Source organism: Mustela nigripes, chromosome X, assembly GCF_022355385.1.
Source record: "Mustela nigripes isolate SB6536 chromosome X, MUSNIG.SB6536, whole genome shotgun sequence".
NCBI classification, from domain to species: Eukaryota; Metazoa; Chordata; class Mammalia; order Carnivora; family Mustelidae; genus Mustela; species Mustela nigripes.
Window position 1 is genome coordinate 122,895,883 of NC_081575.1, and position 22,107 is coordinate 122,917,989.

Consider the following 22,107-nt stretch of genomic DNA (forward strand, 5'->3'; position numbering starts at 1 on the left):
ATGTGTGGATGGATGGATGGACGGACAGATGGATGGATGGATGGATGGATGGATGGATGGATGGATGGATAGGTGAGTGAGTGGATGGATGGATGGACAGATGGATGGACGGATGGATGGATGGATGGATGGATGGATAGGTGAGTGAGTGGATGGATGGAGGGACAGGCAGACAGCTGGACAGACATATGGGTGCATATATGTACAGATGGATGGATGGATAGTATATGAGCAGGTGGATGGATGCACACATAAAACGGTGGACAGATGGGTGGACAGAACATGGAATCCATGGGTTGTTGAAGAGGCCTCAGTCACTGATCCTGGATCTAGTTCACTATCAGCATTCGGAGTTCTTGTCTATCTGGACTTAAGTTTCAGTCAATATAGGATAAGCTCCTGTACTTCCCTATCAAGCCACATTATTAAGAGAGGGAACTCCCTCTGTAGTCTACACGGCAACACCTAGAGAGCTCCTACTAGCCCAGTGGCTCTGATGCTTGGGTCTTGCAATCCAACATAAATCCAACGACACAGGCAGGCCTGGGCAAGAGTGATTTCTCCAAGCTCCTCAGGGACCCAGCTCTGGGGCCAGGTCCAAGAACCTAGGATCTGGGCCTCCACTGGCCACTGAGGGTTCCTGGGCAGGGGTGGAATTGCAACGGCAGCTCAGGCATCAGGACAGAGAGCAGAGGAGGGAGGTGAGCAGGAGAATGAGCAGCCCTGAGCCTGGGATCTTCTCCACCTCAACCCTCAACAATTGGTTTAGTAACACCAGCTTCCCCTGCAACGTTATGTGTTTTATCCTGGGCAGTAAACCATGAAGTATCCTGAGAAAGACTCCCCACCGCCCTCCTAAAAGAGCCTGAAAAGCCCAGGGAAGAATGTAGGTAAGGGGTCTTCCATGCATCCGAGAAAAGTGTCGGGGTAGGGGTGCAACTCAAGAAAAGAATGAGGAAAGAAGAAAGAAAGGAAGGAAGGTTGAAAGGGGAAAAAAAAAGGAAGAAAAGGCAGAAATAGCGAAAGGAAAGCTAGTAGGAGCTCTCTAGGTGTTGCCGTGAAAGAAGCAAGAACCAAGAAAGATTCAGACCTTGAAACGAACAGGATTGGGTTAACAGATGGAACACAGGAGGAAGGTGATGGCAGGAGTGAAGGGTGGTTCTTCCATCTGAGAGTCGGAGCAAATGGTCACATCACAAAAGATAGGAATGAAGGAGGAGACCTAAGCTGAGGAGAAAATAATGAGAAGCTCCAGATACAGAGCAGTGGAGACACCACGGGTGCAGCCAGAGGGACCTGGTTTAGAAGCTGTTACCGACACAAGCTTAACCTGGAGAGAGATTCAGGGCTGGTACCTCAGGACAAGGAGCACTGGCCTCCCAAGAGGGGGACAGGGAAGCTTCCTGTCCCGTAGCCAGACCCACGGTGCCAGGCTTCAGCTCATCTTCCTCTCTGTCATCCTCACTCCCGGGTGCCTTTCCCAACTCCACACCAGGTCCCTCTTGTCTGAACGCAGAGATTCTGACCCCTCTGTCACCTGGTGATAGGCTTAGGGTTCCCTGGGATGAGTGCGGCTGCTTTCAGAGCAAGGAGACATGTACACCTCCACCTGGGAGCCACTCGGGACAGGCTGGGGCCTCTCTCTCAGCTACGCATCTATCACCCAGATGTCTGTCTGTCCATCCATTCTCTCTGCCTGCCTGTGTATGTATCTATGTATCTGTGTGTCTACTTAGTTATCTATCATCCATCCATCCATCCATCCATCCATCCATTATCTCTATCTGTCCATCTGTCTGTCTATCTGTGCATCCATCCATCCATCCATCCATCATATCTATCTGTCCATCTGTCTTTCTATCTATCTATGCATCCATCCATCCATCCATGCACCATATCCTAACCCTAACCTTCACCCTTTCGAGGACCACCTCCCTCCAGCCAGGCCACGAGTCCTTAAGCAAGTGCCCCGGCAGGCAGGGTCCACGACCTCATCTTTCCCACAACATCCAGCCCCAAGTGACACGCAGCTGTTCACAACCACCTCCTGCTCCGTGAGACCCCAGCCCATCGGTCCTTGCCCGCCACACCGTGTTGCTCTGCCTCAGAGAGCCGTCTCCCCTCATCCTGCTGGGGTACGCTGGGGTGCACTCTGCACGGAGTTTGGGGCAAACACCACCGTTTCCGTTCGCGCTGAGCACAGAACCCACGCCCTCCTCCAAGAGAAGACAGCGGACAGCCTTAGAAGGGCTCGTGCTGTAGATAGATGGCTTCTCGCAGTATTTACAGATCCGACGTGCCCCCGGGACCCTGTGCCCCCGAGACAACATCAACAATTGATACTCTGTCCACGTACAACACCGGTCCACAGGGCGCCCCAGTGCATGGATGCCTCGTGCGCACAGCATGCCCTAACGCCCTCCAGGGAGCCATCGGACCAGCACACGGGGGCTGTGGCAACGGCAGCGCTGAACACAGGCAGCCAGAAATCTCTGGCCGCATTGTCTCGAGATGACTAATGCCTTCCAAAGCCTGGGAATGCAGCACTCTGCTCCTTGAGCCCCCTTCCCGGAGGGCGGTTCATGTAAGGACGAACAATTACATTGTTACAGAAAGCACTGCCTCACCGCAACTATGTTGCTCTCTGCAAAGTTCCTGATACAATGTAATGTATCAAAAAAAAGGGGGGGGGTGGACACACACACACACTTCTCCAAAACTTCCAAGCGCAGAAAAGGAATGTGAGGAACTGTGATTCGCACCGCATTTGGATGGGCAAGTACTTGGGACCCTGCTACCTCCCGTCCAGGGCAACAAATCCGTTTTACATCTCGCCTCAGGCCACCCAGACGCAGAGAACCGCAACAAAGGGCTCACCGGGGCTCCCTCTGTCTGGCTCCTGGCGAAACACAGGGCTGCTTTCGCTTCTAGTGAGTTTTCTTCTTGTGTCCACGCGGCCGGTGGCACGCGGCACTCCGGGCCCATCAGTGCATCCTGAGTTACTGCTGCAGGAACACACCGGTTTTTCGTCTTATGACCACCTCCCTCGGCGTGGGGGAGGACGGAGGAAGCATCTGGTTTCCTGTTTAGGGGATTTTTACTGATCCGGCTAGAGAGAATAGCGAGAGAGCTCGCGAGGGATGGTGGCAGCCTTGAGTCATTCCGAGACAAACCAACAGCCGAAACACACCCGAGGGCCATCTGCCCAAACTGGTCTAACCACCGGGCTGGGGCAAGGCGAAGAAATTCAAGAAAGGGAAGTGTCGCATCCCTAGACGCGTGAAAGATACTACAGATTCCCTAAATACAACGCGAACTTTGGCGAGGGTCCATCGGTCACCCCCAGACACTGGCCCCCACGGGAAAGAGTGCCCCGCTGTTGGATGGTGAACCACCCCACGCCTCCAAGCACCATGGCGCCAGCAGGATCACCGGGAGTCCATGCGAACTTCTCTCCCAGAGCACGGTGGCCGCGACCTCACAGAATCCTGAATCCTCACAGCTGCTAACGGGGGTGGGGGGGGGGGGGGGGGGGGACAGAGGCCCTGTGTGTTATAGGGTCTCTAGATGGTAATGGTTCACGGTGAAAATAAATTAAAAACAATAGTCCCCTCTGAAAATACCGGAGGAACATAAGGGAAGGCCTGATTTCCCCCACAAATAACAGCACCGGGAAAGAGCTGGCAAGACCGGTTTCCGTAAGGTTGGAGGACAAGACTCAGTAGAGGCCATCAACTCTCGTTCAAGGGTGTGTCCTTCCTCGATGATCAGAAAACACACCTCTGTCTGCAGAAAGCATTTCCCAAACCACTAATATTCCCCTTGCCCCTAAAAGGACTTTTGGAGATCCCTCCCTAAACACGCGCTTCATGGTCCATCGCAAGAATCAGCAAAGGACCAGAGGAGGTCCCACAGCCATCTCCGTCGATTGACCTAGGACAGACGCCCAGACCTTAAAACAAAGCACGTGCAGACAGAGGGACATGTCTGGAGTCCCTTTTGTCTCTCTGTCCTCCGCAAAGGCTGGGCATCCTCCAGCCTCTGGGCGTCCGAATGATCCCAGGTAGAGCCACAACAACGTTGATTTTTTTTTTTCTTTATTTGAAGAGTGAGGGCTCCAACTCACGACCCCAAAATCAAGACCTGATTTGAGAACAACTTCCCAGAGACACCCAGGCACCCCCCCCAGGGACGCTGACTAATTCTGAGCCTCCAAACACACGTGTACCCCGTCTTTATGTCATAAGTCCCATTCGATTCTTTTCCCCCTAAAAGAAGTCGTCGTGCACTGGAAAATCTCGGGGTGGGGGGGGGGGAACACCACGACGCCCACGACTGTGGTACTCAGGGTCCCGTGGGGAAGCCACGTGCCAAGAAAAAGGGCAGTTTCCATCCACGAAATCGAGCGGGGACCCCTTCCCGTCAAACTCGTTCTGTGGCTCCAAGAGCCCCATTCTGCTATAAATGAGAACAGGCAGCCAAGATGTCATCCAGATGGAAGAAAAAAAAAAAAATCTACAAAACTCAAGTACTTTCCTATCTCGACATGCCAAGAAAGAAAAAGAAAAAAGGCGTGAGCCTCATAAACTGAAAACGGCAAAAAGGGGCCCAGACAGGGAGGTCCACAAAGTGCAATTCAATTTTATCAGAGCCCAAAGGGCAGGAGGGCAGGGAAACAGGCGAGACCATGAAAGCCAAACCCGAAAGCCATACCCAGGGGGCAGAGAGCAGAGCCGTCAGCAGGAAACCGAGAGACCAAGCCCAAACTGGCTTTGGATATTGGGGGCTGCCTGACTGCGGGGTTGGGGAGGGACGTCCCGTGCAAGGCTGGGTGTTGAGAGTGTCTGGTCTCCAGGTACCCCTTCCGCCGGCTGTCACAACTCAAACTAAATAAATAAATAAATACATAGAAAAAAGGAAAAAAGAAAAAATGTCCCCAGGCATTTCCAAGTATCCCAGCGCATGAACCTTCCCCAGGGAGCCCTGGGTCCCCCGCGCGGGACTTTGAAATCTGTCCTGTGCTGTTAAAAGCAAAAGGTCTGTCCCCAGGCTCGGCCGGCTTCGACAGGCACTGTGCAAACCACGCGAAACACCTATTTCTACAGGAAAGTGTGTTCTGACCTTCAGCAAACGGAAAGCAGTTTCCTGATTTAAAAAAAAAAAAAAAAAAAAGTATTTGTATCTTTGGAGCTGCTGGTTCCCGCCCCGAACCCCAGAAGGATCCCGTAGGGAGGCGTGCATGCGTGTATGCAGGGGGAGTCTGCACCCTTGAAAAGATCAACGGGTAGTAAAGGCCTATCCTTCCCACCTTTCTCTGCTGTTGGGGTGAGGCTGGCTCCCCTCCGCTGCCTCCGGGAATTTCAGTAAAATCTTGCCCCATGTTGGAGCTGCCCCGCACAATCTGGATACAAATCAGGTAATTTCCCGGACAATCATACTATGGGTTTTTCTAAGAAAGAAATCACAAAAGGACTCATGTGGGGCCCCAAAGAACAGAAGGAGGCTGGCCCAGATCTGTGAGACAGACCCCGACCAGAGAGGGCTCACCAAGACTGCCCACCGGGTTCTCGAAGTAGGAGACCGTCCCGGTTCTTGGAGCCCAGTGTCCTGGGTGTGTGTTTAGATGTTCCTCCAGCCCCGCCACCACCAAGGATGGTCCGGTCCTGAGGAACCAGAACCACTCCGGATCCACGGCCCGGGGACCCTGCCCACGGAAGGGGCTCATGAAACCTTCAGAAGACAGACACACCCACATGCCCAGAGAACCCTCGCACGCTCCTCTGCGCCGGTGTGATGCCAACAAACATATCGAAAGACAACCATATGGGGGGGGGGGGGGGCAAAACCTATTTCTGCTGAACCAGCCAGAGCCAAGGAAAAGAGGACATTTCTCCCGGAAGGAAGAGAGAAACTGGAGAGCCATGCCAGGCCCTCCCAGCCAGGTCGTGAAGTGTCCCAAGATGTTCCCCCCATACACCAGGCTTAATCTCCCCCTGAAGCCACCCGAGGGCCCGGGGCCCATTCCAAAAGCCCCCACATGAATTCACAAATCTTCTCGCAAAACAACCGGGGTGCCAGGCATTCAAAACTCAAGCCCTTCGTGCAGAGCTGGAGGCCCCTCCAACAGCGGGAAAGTCCCCAGCACCACACAGGCCTCTCGCCATGACTCCTGTTTGCAAAACAAGGAGTGGACACCTTGGAGCACACCCGTCCTGAAACTCCTCTGCCCGGCGCCAGACGGTCCCCTCAACACTCTGGCCACCCTCCCCGGGTGGGTCCTAGGGGAAGGGGGGTGCGCAAGGGAAATCAATAACCCTCAGGTGGAAGAAGTTTCCCAAATGTCTACGCCCAGCAAAAAAATAAGTAAATAAATAAAAAGTTTTAAAAGTCGGAGCTCTCCTCTGGAAAGGACAGAGAGGGAGAAATAGGCTGGCAACTTCCCCTTTAAAGGAAAGCCACAGGAAAGCTGGCAGCGGCCAGGAACAGGCACAGGCTGCGTGCGCGCAAAGTGGGGGGTCGGGGTGGAGAAGGGGAGGGTCCCCAAGGCTCCCCTCGTCCTGAAACAACTTCTGTGTTTTCTGAATTCTCCACCAGAGCAGACGCGCAGCGCGCTGAAACCGCGTTCCCCCTCCCCACGCGCGCAGCGAGCGCCCCAGTCCCTGAGGCTTGGGCACACCGTGTTTCTGAACGTGTCCAAAGCTCCGAGTCGTTCTCAGGGGCCCCCACCCCCGTTCCGCGGGCGCACAGGCTGCACAGCAGACTCCAAATTTAGGCCCGGAACGCAGGGCGTGGCTCCCCGCGCACCAACAAAGAGTGCGGCCCGGGGTGCGCCAGAAAGGGGGGGGGGGTGCTCGGGCCGCTGCAGGGGAGCAGGGGCGCACACGCGGGGCGGGAGGCACCTGAGAAGTGTCCCGCGTGCGAGCACCCAACGCCAACGGCTCCCGCGAGCGCCTCCAACTACGGGAGTTGCTGACTTGGAAAACACACGCGGCCTTTCGGCCCTGGAGTAAGTCCAGACCCGCCCCGGAAAAAGTTGGAGCGCTATGAGGCCGCCCGTTTGGGGCGTTGGCTACCGGCGGGCACGGCGCGTCCCGCCGAGCGGGGAGGAGGACCCGGGGTCCCCGCGGCGTCCCCTGAGGCCCGCCTCACGTAGGGCGCCCCCCGAGGCCCTCCCTGGGGTCCCGGCGCGCGCGGCCGTGTGCGGGTCGTCCCCAGGCCGGCCGGCGCCCCTGGAGCACTCCGCCCGCCCCCCGCCCCCACCAGGCCCTCCAAATCGCTCACCCCGGGCGGGCACTAGGGTGCCGAGCAGGCCGACCAGTAGCAGCGCGACGGCGGCCCGGGGAGCCATGGTGCGCCCGGCGCCGCGCAGGAACCGTCCGGGAGTGCGGCGCGCGGGCAGCGGGGGCGGCGGGCGGCTGCGGCGGCGGCTGCGGGAGGGCCCACGGGGCGGGGCCGGCGGCGGGAGAGGTCGGTGGGGGCGCCCTGTGGCCCCGCCCCGGCCTCCGCTCGCCCCGCCCGCAGTCCGGGGACACCTCTGGGGCGGGCCCAGCGCAAGAGAGTGGAAAAGCGGGGGAGGCCTGGTTACTCAGGGCGGCCCCGACGGGAGCAAGTGACCCCTCCCTATCAGGAAAGTGGGGGCCCCTTACCCGTCCTAACCACCCCAGGGCGGCCCCGAGGGGAGCAAGCCAGCCCCTCCCTGCTCAGAAGGTGGGGCCCCTCCTAGTGTGTCGGGCCCCTAACGGGATCCGCGCCCCCAAGAACGCGGAAGAGGCCCCTCCCCGCCCCGAACTCCTAACGGGGACGCGTGCCCCCTCGAAGCGAGGCCGAGTGAAAGGCTGTCCTTTCTCAGGAACCGTGGTTCCCTGGCCCCGGGCAGCCCCCCCAGTCCCATCCCAGAGTCCGGTCTGAACCGACAGAGCCCGGAGCCGGGGTGGGGGTTTGGGGGGTGCAGGGTAGCGCCCCAGCCCACAGCCTCTACAAGGACCTCCCTGGGAGGAGCCTCGGAAGCCTTCGCGCACCCCAAGCTGGGGGCTGGGCGCGCAGACGGGGAAAGGCAGGAGACCCCTCCCTCGTCCCCTGGGGAGGTGGTGCTGGCGTCCTGCTGGGTCTCTGGCCACAGCCCAGACCCCAGGCTTGGGGCTGGTCCTTGTCCCAGACCATCAATATCTTTCTCGCTGAAATGTTAGCTTCCTATTCTCTCCGTGTTCCTTCAGAGAACAGAACATCTCAGAGGGAGAAAAATCCCTGAGTCAGATTCGTGCTTTCTCCCCTGCAAACCCTACCCCGGCTACGGGCCAGCTCCACCCCAACTCTAGCCCTCTCTTCACCCCTGCAAGAGTCAGGGCCCTTCCTCCCCGCCGGCCATAGGGACACCTGTCCAGCTGCTGTCCACCTACCGCCACCTCCCAGGTCCAGACAGACACAAGGCAGGCCAGACAGCACCCTGGGGCCCGCCTAGGGCAAATGCAGGGACACGTACTTAAAAAGGCACCGGTCTGGCCATATCCGGCTGGACGCTTGGAGGTGTCCCGTTTTCCAGCAGCCAACAGGAACCCCACCACCGTAAGACTGCAGTGCCAGAGGTAGGAAGATCATGCAGTCCTTTCTCCGGAAAATGCAATAATCAGCCTTTGAAATCAACAGGCTCTGACCGCCCAGCCAGAGACCGGCAGCCCTCTATCCTCATGCACCCGCTGCCCCTACATACGGCCTCTCCGTTCCTCCCCGTGCAGCCTTGACTCACCCCCCACGAAGCCAGTGTGCACGTCTCCCTTCCCCGGCCACAGCCTGGCAGCCCGTGCTCCGTGTGGACCCTGGTCCAGGGCTCCCAGGAGGCTCTTCTTGAGCAGCAACAGGATGCCGGAGCTGCGGCAGCCCTTTTGGCATCCTGAGGCAGTTCAGTAGGCTGAGAGAAGCCACTTGTGTTTGGGACCAATGTCAAAAGGCAAAGACCTCTCCCCTCCTCACGGAATGGTCCGTTTTAGCCCTGTCCCCCGCCCCCGCTGTTCAACCTAAAACCTCAATCAGGACAATGTTTAACCTCACTCCCTCGGGGCTGAGACGTCCCTATCCACACCATGGTCAGCATTCCAGAACACTCTCCAGCCTGGGCTTTCCTTTCATCCTTGAGGGGCTAGGTCCCCGTCACCAGCTCTCACAGATAGGCACAGTCACGGGAACTAAAAGCCAGGCTTCCAGGCTGGTTGTTTTTTTTTTTTTTCTTTTTCTTTTTTTCTTTTTTAATTTATGTTCGTACAGACAGGCGTCTTGGACGCGTCTCTTTCTAATTCATTAAGTTGATTTTTTTTTTCTCTTAAGGGCCACCTTCCTTGGCTCAGAATGAATATTTCCATCATGTTTCGCAGACGCTCTGGCGTCGAGGTCTAAGCTGCAGAATAAAAATTAAATTAATTGACGGAGGCCCCTGAGGTGTGCCCAGGCACCGCAGAAGAGATCTTTGAAGGACATTCGTGAAGACCTAGACAGGGAGGAGGGAGCAAGGGTCCTTTTCGTGCGGGCTTCTTGCTCTGCTGGTTGGGACTCAGGGCCGGAGGGAGGGCGGAGCGTTTTCGGCATCCCCTGTAACTCACGCACAGACACACACACACCCCTACGGACTAGCCCTTCTCCGGCACTGATGGACCATTCTTTGTGTGACCACTGGGCTCTGTCTCTCGACCCAGAAAGCGGGTCTCGATGTGGGCCCCAGGAACCCAATGCACAGAGAAAAAAACAATCTTAGAAATCAGAACAGAAAAGACCATTATTCTTGTGGGGCGTGCGGGAGACGGACAACCTCAGCTGTCCTTAGCAGAAGTTTGCAGAAAGCAAGACCTGTCCAGCGGGGGAAATTCCAAGGGGCCATTCCCGGTTGCAAGGGCTTGGGCAGCTGTCTCCGTCTTCTTGGGAACACTCTGTCCTCAGGGCAACCCAGAGCTGGCGTGGGGGGAGGTCCCCTCTTTGTGGCCCTCGAGTCAGAAGACGCAGCCAAAGCAAAGAACGGGAAAAGGGAAGATTTTCCTTGCAATTTCCCGAAGCAGTGTCTTCTCTGAACCACGGAATTGGGGGGAGTTTGAAGCTTCGGGGTGTATGTCTGACCAGGAGGGGGGGGGGGGGGGGACGCAGGCCCGCAGTCATCGGAAGGTGACAGGGTCCACGTCCTACCTAGCTGCTGGAACTCACCAGGGTCAGCGAGGCCCAGCGTTATCAATACTCTGGCTCCGGCCGGTCTGCTGTTTGGGGAGCTCACGGGGGTTTAAAACCCTGCGTAAGGGACTCAGGAATGTGGTCCAGGTCAAACTTGGGTCCTCCCGCAGCGAGGGGCGCTGTACGCCTGGTTTCCTGGCTCTGATTCCTTCGGGCTGGCTCCGGGTTGGGGAGAGACGTTTTGTTTTTTTCATTCTTTCATTTCCCTTTAAAAAAAAAAAAAAAAAAAAAGATCACGAAGTCCTGAACTTTTGTGTGTCTTTGTCACGTTTGCAGGAAGTTCTGCAGGAAGTGTGCGGGGGAGTAGGCACTAGATCACTAAATGATTGGGGGGGGGGACCTCAAATATTTGTCTTCTGCTTGCTTTTTTTTTTTTAAGATTTTATTTATTAATGTGACAGAGAGAGCACACAAGCAGGGGGAGCAGCAGAAGGAGAGGGAGAAGCAGGCTCCCCGCTGAGCAGAGAGCTCGGTGTTAGACTCGAACCCAGACCCTGAGATCATGACCTGAGCCGAAGGCAGGTGCTTCACAGACTGAGCCCCTTAGATCAGGGAGGCAGCAGGAAGCCCAGCACGAGACCAGGCCCTTGGAGTTGCAAGCAGAGCCCTTCCCCGGGTTGACCCGGCCTTCAGCATCCAGCTCCACGACCCCAGGCTCCATTTCCGCGGAGAATAACACTCCGTTTCGGTTCTGGGAAGGGGCACTGTGGAGCGGGCGTGGGCCACCGTTATTCCAAAGTACCACAGACATCTGTCCGGTCACCTGTCACCGTTCCCCACTTGCCGACACCCGCCCACTGGACTCAGCCCTTCCGCACTCATGATTGCATTTCTGGAGGGACGCAAACATTCAGTCCCTAGCAACCTCCACTTAAAAGAGTATTGTTTGTGACAACAGAAGCGCCGAAAAGCACACACTTCCTGCAACACAAGAACAGAAGTGACAGGCAATCCACGTAAGCCAGGAAGGGAAGCAGCAGCCTCTTGAAAGCACCGAAGTCTATGAAAAACCACGGCCTAAACCCAACCACGTTGCACTGAAACGCTCTCTGGGCTTTAAGAGAACGACTCGGGGCACAGGCCGAACGCATAGCCCTGATTCCTTCTTGCAAAGGGAGAGATGTCTTTGTTAACCTGCATTTGCTGAACTCTGCACGGAATCTGCGTCATTTTCGAACTTGGAGGTGAACGTACTTTGAAGCTGTAAGAGCGAAAATGTGGGGAACGCCGCCAGAGTGTGGCCCTAACTTCAGGAAGGATCTAGCTCCTGGGAGAGAATGATAGCCATTCGGTCAGACGGAGCCGGATTTCCCTTCTGGCTCATCTCTGGACGGGTAAGTGGGGAGATGGTTAGTGCATGGATAGATGGGTGGTTAGTGATTGGATGGATGGAAGGTTAGAAGGTTAGATGGACGGATGATGGATAGATGGATGGATGTTCTTAGCTCCTAGTCACACCAAACCTTGTCGCCAGACTTTCTCTTGATAGTTCAATTATTCTTGGACAGTCAGTGAAAACTGACACATTTGCAATCGAGTACACACATAACCAGTGCCTTACCCTGAATCGGACGGGCTCCGCTGCCCTGTTAAGGTTCAGGTTTTCATCTTTAAGCTTGGGCAGCACTAGACCTTTTGGCCAAGATGTTTTCACCAGGACAAGACCCCCAGCACTTGCCCACCTCTGAGTCTCCACCTATCCGCTCCTGTTCCCTCTTCTCAGTCTTGTCTTCCCCAAGTTCCTTGGGGTCCCTCATCTCAGTGATTCCTTAGTACACTCAGCCACTCAACAGCTACCCAAGGGCCCACACTTTGCAATACAGCAGTGAAATCAAGCTGCCATAGCTCTGCCTCAGAGAGCAGTGCTTAGTTTTAATAGCCCTTGATTTACATGTATTTATTTGTGTTTATCTGAGTCTCCCCAAAGTCTTTGAGCAGTCTTGTTTTTTTATTCTATCTCAGCACCTGGCTGAGAGCCCAACGCACAGAGACTGCCTTTCAGATGCTTAATTACTCCACTGAATCAAGCAAAACAGAAATGAGCGTGCCATGAAAAGCTGAGCATTTAGGTAATGAAGCTTTTTTATTACCTTTGGGCTCTCAGGACACACACACACACACACAGCGACGCACACACAGAGTATGCATGTATATAAATGTCCACACTTACTTCTACATATAGATCTACATCTGTCCATCCATCCATTCATCTTGGGTACATGCAAGACTATGCATTCTATGCAAGACTTCTACCTTCTTCCATACTAAGGGACTTGATTTTTTCTGGATGTTGGCAATATGGCAGCTGGAAGACCATTGTCTTCAGTCTTCCTTGCACTTAAGTGTAACCAACAAGTAAGTTCTGGTCCATGAAATAAATGTAACCAGAAATTGTTGAGGAAAACTTCTGAAATGTTCCTTAAACGATGAATGGATGGATGGTTGGATGGTTGGATGGATGGATGGATGGTTGGATGGTTGGATGGATGGATGGATGGATGGATGGTTGGATGGATGGATGGATGGATGGATGGATGGATGGCAAGTGGCTCTTTTAGCCCTCTCCCTGCTTCATCTTGTGCTTTCCTGGAATACCAGGTTGATGCCTGGAGCCCCAGCAGCCAGTCTGGAGAAGGAGGTAACCCAGAGAAAGGGAGCTACTCTTGTACGATGACTGAATAGGAAGAGAGAAGTAACATTTTTATCTTTTTTTTTTTTTTTAAGAAAAAGTCATATTTGCTTCAGTCTTATTTAAACCAGTTTTCTTTCTGGTCTTTGTTACCAGAGGTTGAGCCCAGTTTATAATAGAAACCTGCTATGAGTTCCTTATGGGCAATCAAAACAGCTAAGACGGGTCTGGCCATCACACATGGTGTCTGTTGAACAGATGTTGAGGAGAAATTTCCTGAGTCAGTAGAATGGCAGGCGGAACGATGAGTAGTTGGATGTGTCAGTGGATATGTGGGTGGATGGATGGGTGGATGGATGGATGGTTGAATAGTTGGGTGAATGGATGGTTGGATGGATGGATGGATGGATGGATGGATGGATGGATGGATAAGTAGATGGATGTGTGGATGGATGGACACATGGATGGATGGATGGTAGATTGTATAGATAGATAGATAGATAGATAGATAGATAGATAGATAGATAGTTGTATGGGTTGATGGATGGATGGATGGATGGTTGGATGGGTAAGTAGATGGATGTGTGCATGGATGGATGGACAGATGGATGGATGGACAGATGGATGGATGGATGGATGGATGGATGGATGAATGCATAGATAGATAGATAGATAGATAGATAGATAGATAGATAGATAGTTGTATGGGTGGATGGACGGATGAATGGATGGTTGGACGGACGGACAAAGAAACAAATGAACCTTTTACCAGATACGATTGTGCCATATTATAACTAACTTCCATGTTGAGAAACAACTATGAAGTAGAGGCATTGGACTGACTAGCCCACTTGTGTTGATGAGGAAACTTCCTGGTCCCATGGGGCCATCCATGGCAGGCTGGGATGAGAACCAAGAATTTTTTGATTCTGAGTCCAGGCTATTTGTTCCTCCCTGCCTCTTGACTGCCTCCAAACCACCGGCATTTTCCTCAGAGCGTTCACAGCAGCCAAAGATAAAAAGCGTGTTGTAAGCTAGAGTTTTTACCTTAGAAACCTCACGGTCTGTGCCCATCCGTGGTCCAGTTTATTTAGAAAACAGTGCTTTCGTTAATTTAGCAAAAAGGTTCATGTGTTCATGTGTTTATCCCCTCTTAAGTGCAATGTAGGTTGGGGCTCCTGCAGAAATCAAAGGATGTAGTGAAGCTTCCTAACACAGAAACAACTACTTTGTTGAAGGAGCTAAAGCTTGTGGTTACTCTGGCTTAGAATCAAGAACAAATCAATTTCCCAGAGTCCAGGAGTCCCCTTCATCCTCGGGGGACAGGTTCCAAGGCTCCAAGTACATGCTTGGATCTGCAGCCAGTCCCAAACCCTATATGCACTGTATTTTTCCCTGAACTTGCATTTCTTTCATAAAGTTTATTTTATCAGCCAGGCACAGCCTGAGACAAACAATAACTAATCAGGGGCACCTGGGTGGCTCAGTCGGTTGAACATCCCACTCTTGATGTCCGCTCAGGTCTTGATGTCAGGGTCGTGAGTTTAAGCCCTGTGTTGGGCTCCAGACTATGCCTGCAGCCCTTAAAAACAAACAAAGGAAAAAACCCAATAGCTCATCATAAAAGACAATGATTAGGACAAGACACCATAACAAAAGTTTTGAGAATGTGGCCTCTGTCTCCCTCAAATTGTCTTACTGTTCTGTACGTCCCCTTCTTCCTTCTTGAGATGATAAAATGTCCACGTGATGAGATCAAGAGAGGTGGATGACATAGGCATTGTGACCTAGCGTTAGGCTATAGCTGACCTTCTGGTGATTGCTCAGGATCATCTGTTCCTCAAACCACAGATAACTTGGGACACTGAACTGCATTTGAAGCATGAATCCTCTTTGTCTCTAAGGGCTGCTAGTACCATGTCTGGGACCTGGAATGGGATCTTCCCCAGGACAAACGTTGGCCATGATGGTCATGGTGGTGGGCCAGAGGGAGTTGTCCTACGGTTTTCCAAAACACAGAACCTGGACCAAGAGCTGTTTGAATTTATTTCTGTTTATTTGTGGGTATCTGAGTCTCCTGATAGGCAGTGAGCAGGCTTGGTGGTGTTTCTAGGTCAGCCCATGGCTGAAACCCCAACACAGACACACACACAGCGCGTTACTCAACGGAATGCATCAAAGCAAAAGTGAGCTCAGCACCAAAGGCAATGCATTGAGATAATGAAGCTCTAGTCATCTCCTTTATCCTACAAGGACACACAGAGACTCGTAGACACACGGAACACGCGTGTATATGTGCATATGAAAACGGTATGGCAAAAGTTAGCATACATACTAATTCTAGGATGCATCATGTTCCAATTTTGCATCACGTACTGCCCCAAAACTTAGTGCTTTAAAGCAGCACTATGCATTTTGTTAAAATTCATTTTAGCTAAAAATGCATTTTGCTAAAAAAAAAAAAAAAATCTGCAACCTGGTGGGACTAGACCAATTTTGCCCCCTTGTCCCAATTGCATTAAGAATTTCAAGATGGTGGCAACGGAGCATTAAGCCAAGCATGGAGCCCCCCTTCTGAGAGGAGGTCTGACTGCACAGGGTGCCAGCCCATGAAGTCAGCCCCGTCTGAGACGTTTGGTGAGACAGAACACCTCCCGATGGCTTGGGCTTCCTGACATTGTGACGGCGGGGTTCCCACAGTGACCTTCCAGAAGGAGAGAGAGAACACCAAGTCATCTCTTATGCAATGTCTCTTCTTCAAAGCAGCCACAACTACGTGGCCAATTTCAAGGATGGGAAATGCTAAGATCCTAGAAGTGGACACGGGACAGAAATATCCACAGTATGTGCCTCACAGCGGCTCAGCTGGTCCAAGCGTGTTCTGGGATGCGGGATCTTAATGCAAGACCATGTGGACATTAGGTTCGTATATGCAGAACACGGTTCTTAAGCGTAGGGTGTGCTGAGGATCTTGACCTACGTACCGAGCATGGAAAGGTGAATTAATCATTTCACCTGTTAGCCCATTTGGTCTTTTGAGGAATACTAGAAAATCCATTTGGTCAAAAGACCAAATAGACCTTTTGAGGGATACTAGAAAACCCATTTGGTCTTTTGAGGGACACTAGAAAATCCGAGACCATGCCCAAGGGTTTGGACATGTTTCACCAAGGAGATTCCATTGAAAGATTCTTATGGGGTTTCCAGAAAGAGAGAGGCTGGGGATGCATTCTAGAGCTTTTTCCTGCATGAGCCGTGCTGCAGATATCGGGGGAAAATATCCATGGCATGCAACGAGTAGGGGAAAGAGTAGGGAGGTCTGGCTGCGGAGGTAGCTGGAACCGGATGGCGATGGACGTCGGATGTTTACCAAGCAGTGTATCTTCGTCCAGAGACAAAGGGAAGCCCCAGCAACACCGTAAGGTAGACGATTGTAGGCTGAGACTTGGTTCAGACAGGGAGCTAACTGAAGGCACAATAAAGGGGCAGTTTCATGGGGTGGAGGTAGGGGAACAGGAGGAAACCTGGGAAACCCCCAAGTTTCTCAAAATCTCTATTTTGAGAACCTTAACTTGCAGTGCAGACTGAAGGGGATCCTTTCCAGAGAACTTAAGAAGGGAGGAATTTATTATTTTTTTGCTCAGATCATGGTTATTTAGGAGCCAAGTAAAGAATGTATTTGCAACTTTGGGGAACGTTTATTCCTCTCCCCAGAAACCCAAATCCCCATGTCCTCCTGCTGGTTTTCCTGGCTCTTCCAGAGCTCACCAAAGCAATCTGCCCTGGTCTGATGTATGTGCCGTTAGAGATGATGCCTGGTGAGAGCCGCCCATTGTTGGTTGGAAGACCTTTCTACACCCCAGGATGGCCATAAATCATTGACGTTTGGTCAAGAGTGGGTGTTTTCCGGTGATATGCCTTGTAGGCAGGAAGGTTTCGACACGTCTGCATGGGGAAAAACAACTCATCTCTCCTTCTCATGGACCTCCTCTTGGGTGTTCTTGACTCGGGAATACCAAGACCACACCACACTCCCTACGGGCACAGCCTTTTTCCATCTCAAGGATAGGCTCCGAAGAGTAAGGCCCACAGGTTACACCAGCTAACGTTCATGCCACGGCACAAGCCTGATCTCTGCACACAGAGGTTGGGTGACGTTAGAACAGAGCACTGAGAATGCAAAGCTTAGTTCGTTTTCCAAATGGAGAGTATGGCCCAGGCTGGGGAGTTCTTCTCACACGCCATGGGCGAGCCATATCTTCTCAGGCGTTGGGTGTTTGGGGTCTCCACCGAATGTGGTGAAGATTCTTTGCAAAAGTGAGTGCAATTAATTTCCTCCCTGTTTCGGCATTTTCTTGCAGGCTGCACCATGGACAGGTGGAGTACTTGCCCCCACCATGTCTAGCTGATGCTGTCGCTTGCTTTGGTCCGTAGAAGGCAACAGAAGGATCAGCCACATTTCTAAGGGTCACCATGCCTGGTCACCATATGCTCAAGTCTGAAAGGATCCATGCAGACCAGGTGAGCTCTCCTGGCTAAGACAGAAATCAGCCGTGCCTCATCCACCAAGCAGCTGACCACTGACTCAAGACGGAGTCGAGCTCACCCCAGAAGGACTGCCCAGATGACCTCAGCCTCAAGTGCCCAGACACAGAATCATGAGTGAAACCAATGGTTAGTCCTTTAAGACACCAGATTTTGGAGTGATTCGTCCCGCTGCAAAAGCTGAAGAGCTGCACACCCAGGAGTTCCTCACGCGTCATATCTACCCCCAAGAGGACACACCTTCTTAAGTATCTACCAAGACCTCAACATGCTTCCTATCACCTCCAGGGACTTAAGATAACATCCTCAAGGAGTCTGCAGTCCCGTTGGTTTTGGAGGAAGGGGAGGTAGACAAGGTAGCCCGTTCATGAATGGGAACCAGCTCTCCGGGGTTTCTTCCCGTAGTTCATTCTTGCTGGAGGTCAAGGTCAAGCGAGCTGGCCTGTGGTTGATCAGTTCCTCCCAGACTTCAGGAATATTTTCCTAGTTGGTCTGTGTTGGCCGTCTACATGCCAAAGAAATCCAACAGGATTTGGTACCGTTTACTTGAATATAAGACACATACTCCCCCTTTCCTGTTGTATTGTCCATTCCAAGTAGGGCAATGGGCAACTACACACCTGGCCTGCTTTTTTGATCTTCTGAGGAAATGAATATCCTTATTATAAAATCAAGGAAACAGACCCAATGTGGTTGACTTATAGGTTGGCATGGGAAGAGCTCATTTCTGAAGGCGCACCTTCTCCTGGAGAGTCAGGATGCCCGGACATTCTGCTTCTGTGTTCTTGAGGTCAACAACTCAATAAACGGCAACTCCGTCCATGCGTTCTGCTAGGGGTGTGTGTGTGTGTCTGTGCTTACACACCCATTACTTGATCCGATCTCTTCACGAATTCTGGGAAAGGGTAAACCCTGCTTTCCAAGAAACCGGGACGGTCACTACGCCCCACACTACCCTAAAACTGCCTCTTTTCTACAAGCAGTCACACCACACCGACCTCAAAGCTACACAGGCGGTCATTTTTTGGTGACAGGCACACCATTTCACGATCCCAAAGGGAATTTAGGTTCGGAAGTATGCCGCAGAGTATAACCCATACCACTTTTCCAAACTCTTTTCAGTGAGATTAAAACACACACACACACACACACACACACACACACACCCCACAGCATTTTCCATTTTGAAATAATTATGACTTAGAAAATTGCAAGGACCCAAGATTAGCCCCAACAGTCCTGTGCGAGCCAGCTCCCCCTCAATGCGACCCTCTCCCCCGGTAGCTACCCTATAAAATCAGAACTGCGGCATCCAGGCTGGTGCAGTCCTGCTCAAGAAACAACAGTCACACCCACCTCCACACTCAACAATTCAGCCCACTGTGATGCGCTTGCATCTCCCTTAGCTCCTGCAGACGCGAAGCATTGGCCGATCCAACCGTCTATGGCTTTACCAGCCAACCAAGAGCGGTATTTATGGACCGGCAGCTCTCTACAACGTTCTTGGAGAATATGGTCATGGTCCCCAGATCCCCAGGCGCCGGATGAATGAGCCCTTTTAGATCGATGCTGAAGAACCTTCTGGCTTCATACCACGCGGGGTGGGAATGCCTGTGTTGTCTTTCCAAGAATTCTTGAGGGAGGCTTTGAATTATTTCCGGCTGCTGGGTCCGGTTTGTTTGTAGGGTCAGGAAGTGAAGGTGGGTGGGAAAACGTTGAAGGCATCAAACCGGACCCATCAGAAGCAGCTGTGGACACCACGAGGTGTTGAAGGATGCAGGTCCCCAGGAAAGAAACGGGGCACACCAGGTAGCAGAAAAGGCGTGGTCTATCAGTCACCCTGGTGGGGACAAGTTAAAGAGCCCACAGCCAAGAGCCCCCAGGTGTTTGCAGGGTAGAAGAAGCCATGTAAGGATGAGGAAGCCAGGGAGGGGCACCCCGTGGGCTGTTTCCTGGAGCTGTAGATCCCTGAGCTAGTGGCTGCAAGGGACTGGCTTCTGGGTCAGGAATTGTAGCTCATCATTGGGGTGTGGGGAGGGGGAGGCAGCAGCCTGGGGCCCCACGGAGGAGAGCAGGGTTGCAGATGAACTTTCTCAGGCAGCTGTGACAAATGGTCACCAACAGGGCACTTACAGTGACAAGGTATTTATGCTCCTCCAACTCTGGAGACCAGAAGTCTGAGATCCAGGCAGGGCAGAACCACTGAGATCCAGGTGGGGCCGAGGTGCTGAGATCGAGGCAGGGCTGATGAGGTCCAGGCAGGGCAAGGTCACTGAGATGCAGTTGGGAAAGGGCTGTGCTCCCTCCTGAGGCTGCCAGAGAGGGTCCTTCCAGGCTCTTCCAACTTTTGGAGCTCCGGGCGTCCCAGGACTGGTGTCCACATGCCTCCCATCTCTGCCTCCGTCTTCCCGTGGCTTCTCCTCTGTGGCTGTGTCTCCTCCTCTTGTGTCTTACGAGGACACCTCCCATTGGATTTAGGGCCACCCTCATCCAGCATGAGCTTAATCTAAGATCCTTCCCATCACATCTACGAACACCCTATTTCCAAACAAGGTCCCAGTCTGAGCCTTCAAGGCCACAGAATCTTACAGAAACCCCATTCCTTCCCGGGGCTTATGCTTCAGCCTTGTTAATTAAAAGAGCTAAGAAAACTCAGCTCTTAAAAACATGATTATTGGGGCGCCTGGGTGGCTCAGTGGGTTAAAGCCTCTGCCTTCAGCTCAGGTCATGATCTCAGGGTCCCGGGATCGAGTCCCACATTGGGCTCTCTGCTCAGCGGTGGAGCCTGCTTCCTCCTCTCTATCTCTGCCTGCCTCTCTGCCTACTTGTGATCTGTCTCCGTCAAATAAATAAATAAAACCTTTTAAAAAAATGATTATTTTTTTAAAAAGGCACTCATGTCTCGTCCCGATTCATACACCGTCGCTCTTTTTTCCTAAAACCATGTCAAACGAAAACCGTTCCTTCTGAAATCGTTCTCAGATCCTTTGGGAAATAAATAGGTCAGGAATTCCCAAGTATTTGAATAAATAAGTCACCATGTTAGCAGCGGGCATGCTAAAATATAAAATCATATAAAATCCCACAATGGGATTCCTGGACGCTCAGTGCTTTCTGTCCACCGGCAGCAACTTCCTCTCCGCTCTGTTCAGTGGGGCTGATGTCACTAACGTGACTTTGGGAAACATCGAGCTTAAAAACAAATGGGGAGGAGCGTTCGAGATCTCCCGTCATTGTGTCCGAAACGTTTTGTCTCTTCCCGGCGGGAAGACCGCGCGGTAGGAAGGCGTTTTGCTGGGGCGCCTTGGGGGGCTCAGTGGGTTGAGCGTCTGCCTTCAGCTCAGGTCATAGACCCAGGATCCCTGGATCCAGCCCTACGTCAGACTCCCTGCTCAGCGGAGGCATTGGTGGGAGACAGTTCTAACTTGACCTCTGAAAGGCACTTTGGGAAAACCATACTTGCGACTTTCTGACTTTTTAGGATAAATGGGCGCAGAAAGAAGCATGCCAACTGGACGCCAACTGAAGGACTGAGTCCCCTTCAGACTCCCCTAACCCTTCCCTAGGGTCTCCTGCATCCTCACATGGCCCTCAGCACCGGGGTTGGGAATCCTGTCATCGACAGATCGTGCGCTGATTAAACCACATGGCCCACCTAGGCATGGGTGGGCCTCACCTAATCAGTCGAGGGCCAGGTTGGACTCAAACACTGTGGAGGAACAGGGATTTGCCATCTCTCTGTGGTGCAGGACCGGGCTTGGGAATCCCGCCATAACTGGATCGTGCGCTGATTAAACCACATGGCCCACCTTGGCATGGGTGGGCCTCACTTAATCAGGCAAGGGCCAGACTAGACCAAGACCCTGTGGAGGAACACGGATTTGCCATCTCTCTGTGCTCAGCACTGGACTTGTGGATCCTGTCATCACCGGATCATGAGCTGATTAAACCACATGGCCGACCTTGGTGTGGGTGGGCCTCACCTAATCTGTCGAGGGCCAGGGTAGACCTTAACATGGTGCGGCAACAGGGATTTGCCATCTCTCTCTGTTCAGCACTGGGCTTGTGGATCCCGTCATCACCGGATCATGAGCTGATTAAAGCACATGGCCCACCTTGGTGTGGGTGGGCCCCACCTAATCTGTTGAGGGGCCGGATAGACCCAAACACGGTGGAGGAACAGGGTTTTGCCATCTCTCTGTGTTGCAGCACTGGGCCTGGGGATTCTGTCCTCACTGGATCCTGCACTGATTAAAGCACATGTCTCACCTTGGCGTAGGTGGGCCCCACCTAATCTGGGGAGGGCCATGATAGACCCAAACACGGTGGAGGAACAGGGATTTGCCATTTAATTGTACTGCAGCACCAGGTTTGGGGATCCCGTGATTGCTGGATCCTGCACTGATTAAACCACATGGTCCACTTTGGACCGGGTGGGCCTCACCTAATCCGTAGAGGGCCAGGATAGACCTTAACATGGTGGGGACACAGGGATTTGCCATCTCTCTGTACTCAACACTGGGCTTGTGGATCCCGTCATCACCGGATCATGAGCTGATTAAACCACATGGCCCACCTTGGCGTTGGTGGGCCTCACCTAATCCGTCGAGGGCCAGGATAGACCTTAACATGGTAGGTGAACAGGGATTTACTATCTCTCTGTGCTGCAGCACCAGGCGTGGGATCCCGTCATCCTGGATCCTGCACTTATTAAACCACATGGCCCA

General features: G+C 52.8%; 1 protein-coding gene and 1 long non-coding RNA gene across 2 annotated transcripts in view; one reads left to right on the forward strand and one right to left on the reverse strand.

The window, feature by feature from the left end:
- CD99 (CD99 molecule (Xg blood group)) overlaps positions 1-7,421 on the reverse strand; it is a 35,717-nt gene extending 28,296 nt beyond the window's left edge. Inside the window, exon 1 of the mRNA XM_059385747.1 lies at positions 7,282-7,421. Coding sequence (XP_059241730.1) covers positions 7,282-7,348 — 67 coding nt within the window. The 5' untranslated portion in view covers positions 7,349-7,421. The remainder of the gene's footprint in view (positions 1-7,281) is intronic.
- LOC132007550 (uncharacterized) lies at positions 6,701-20,231 on the forward strand. The gene is made up of 3 exons (XR_009401389.1): positions 6,701-7,006; positions 10,608-11,540; positions 17,197-20,231. It is a non-coding gene; the product is annotated as an uncharacterized LOC132007550 (long non-coding RNA).
- Positions 20,232-22,107: the final 1,876 nt, after the last annotated feature.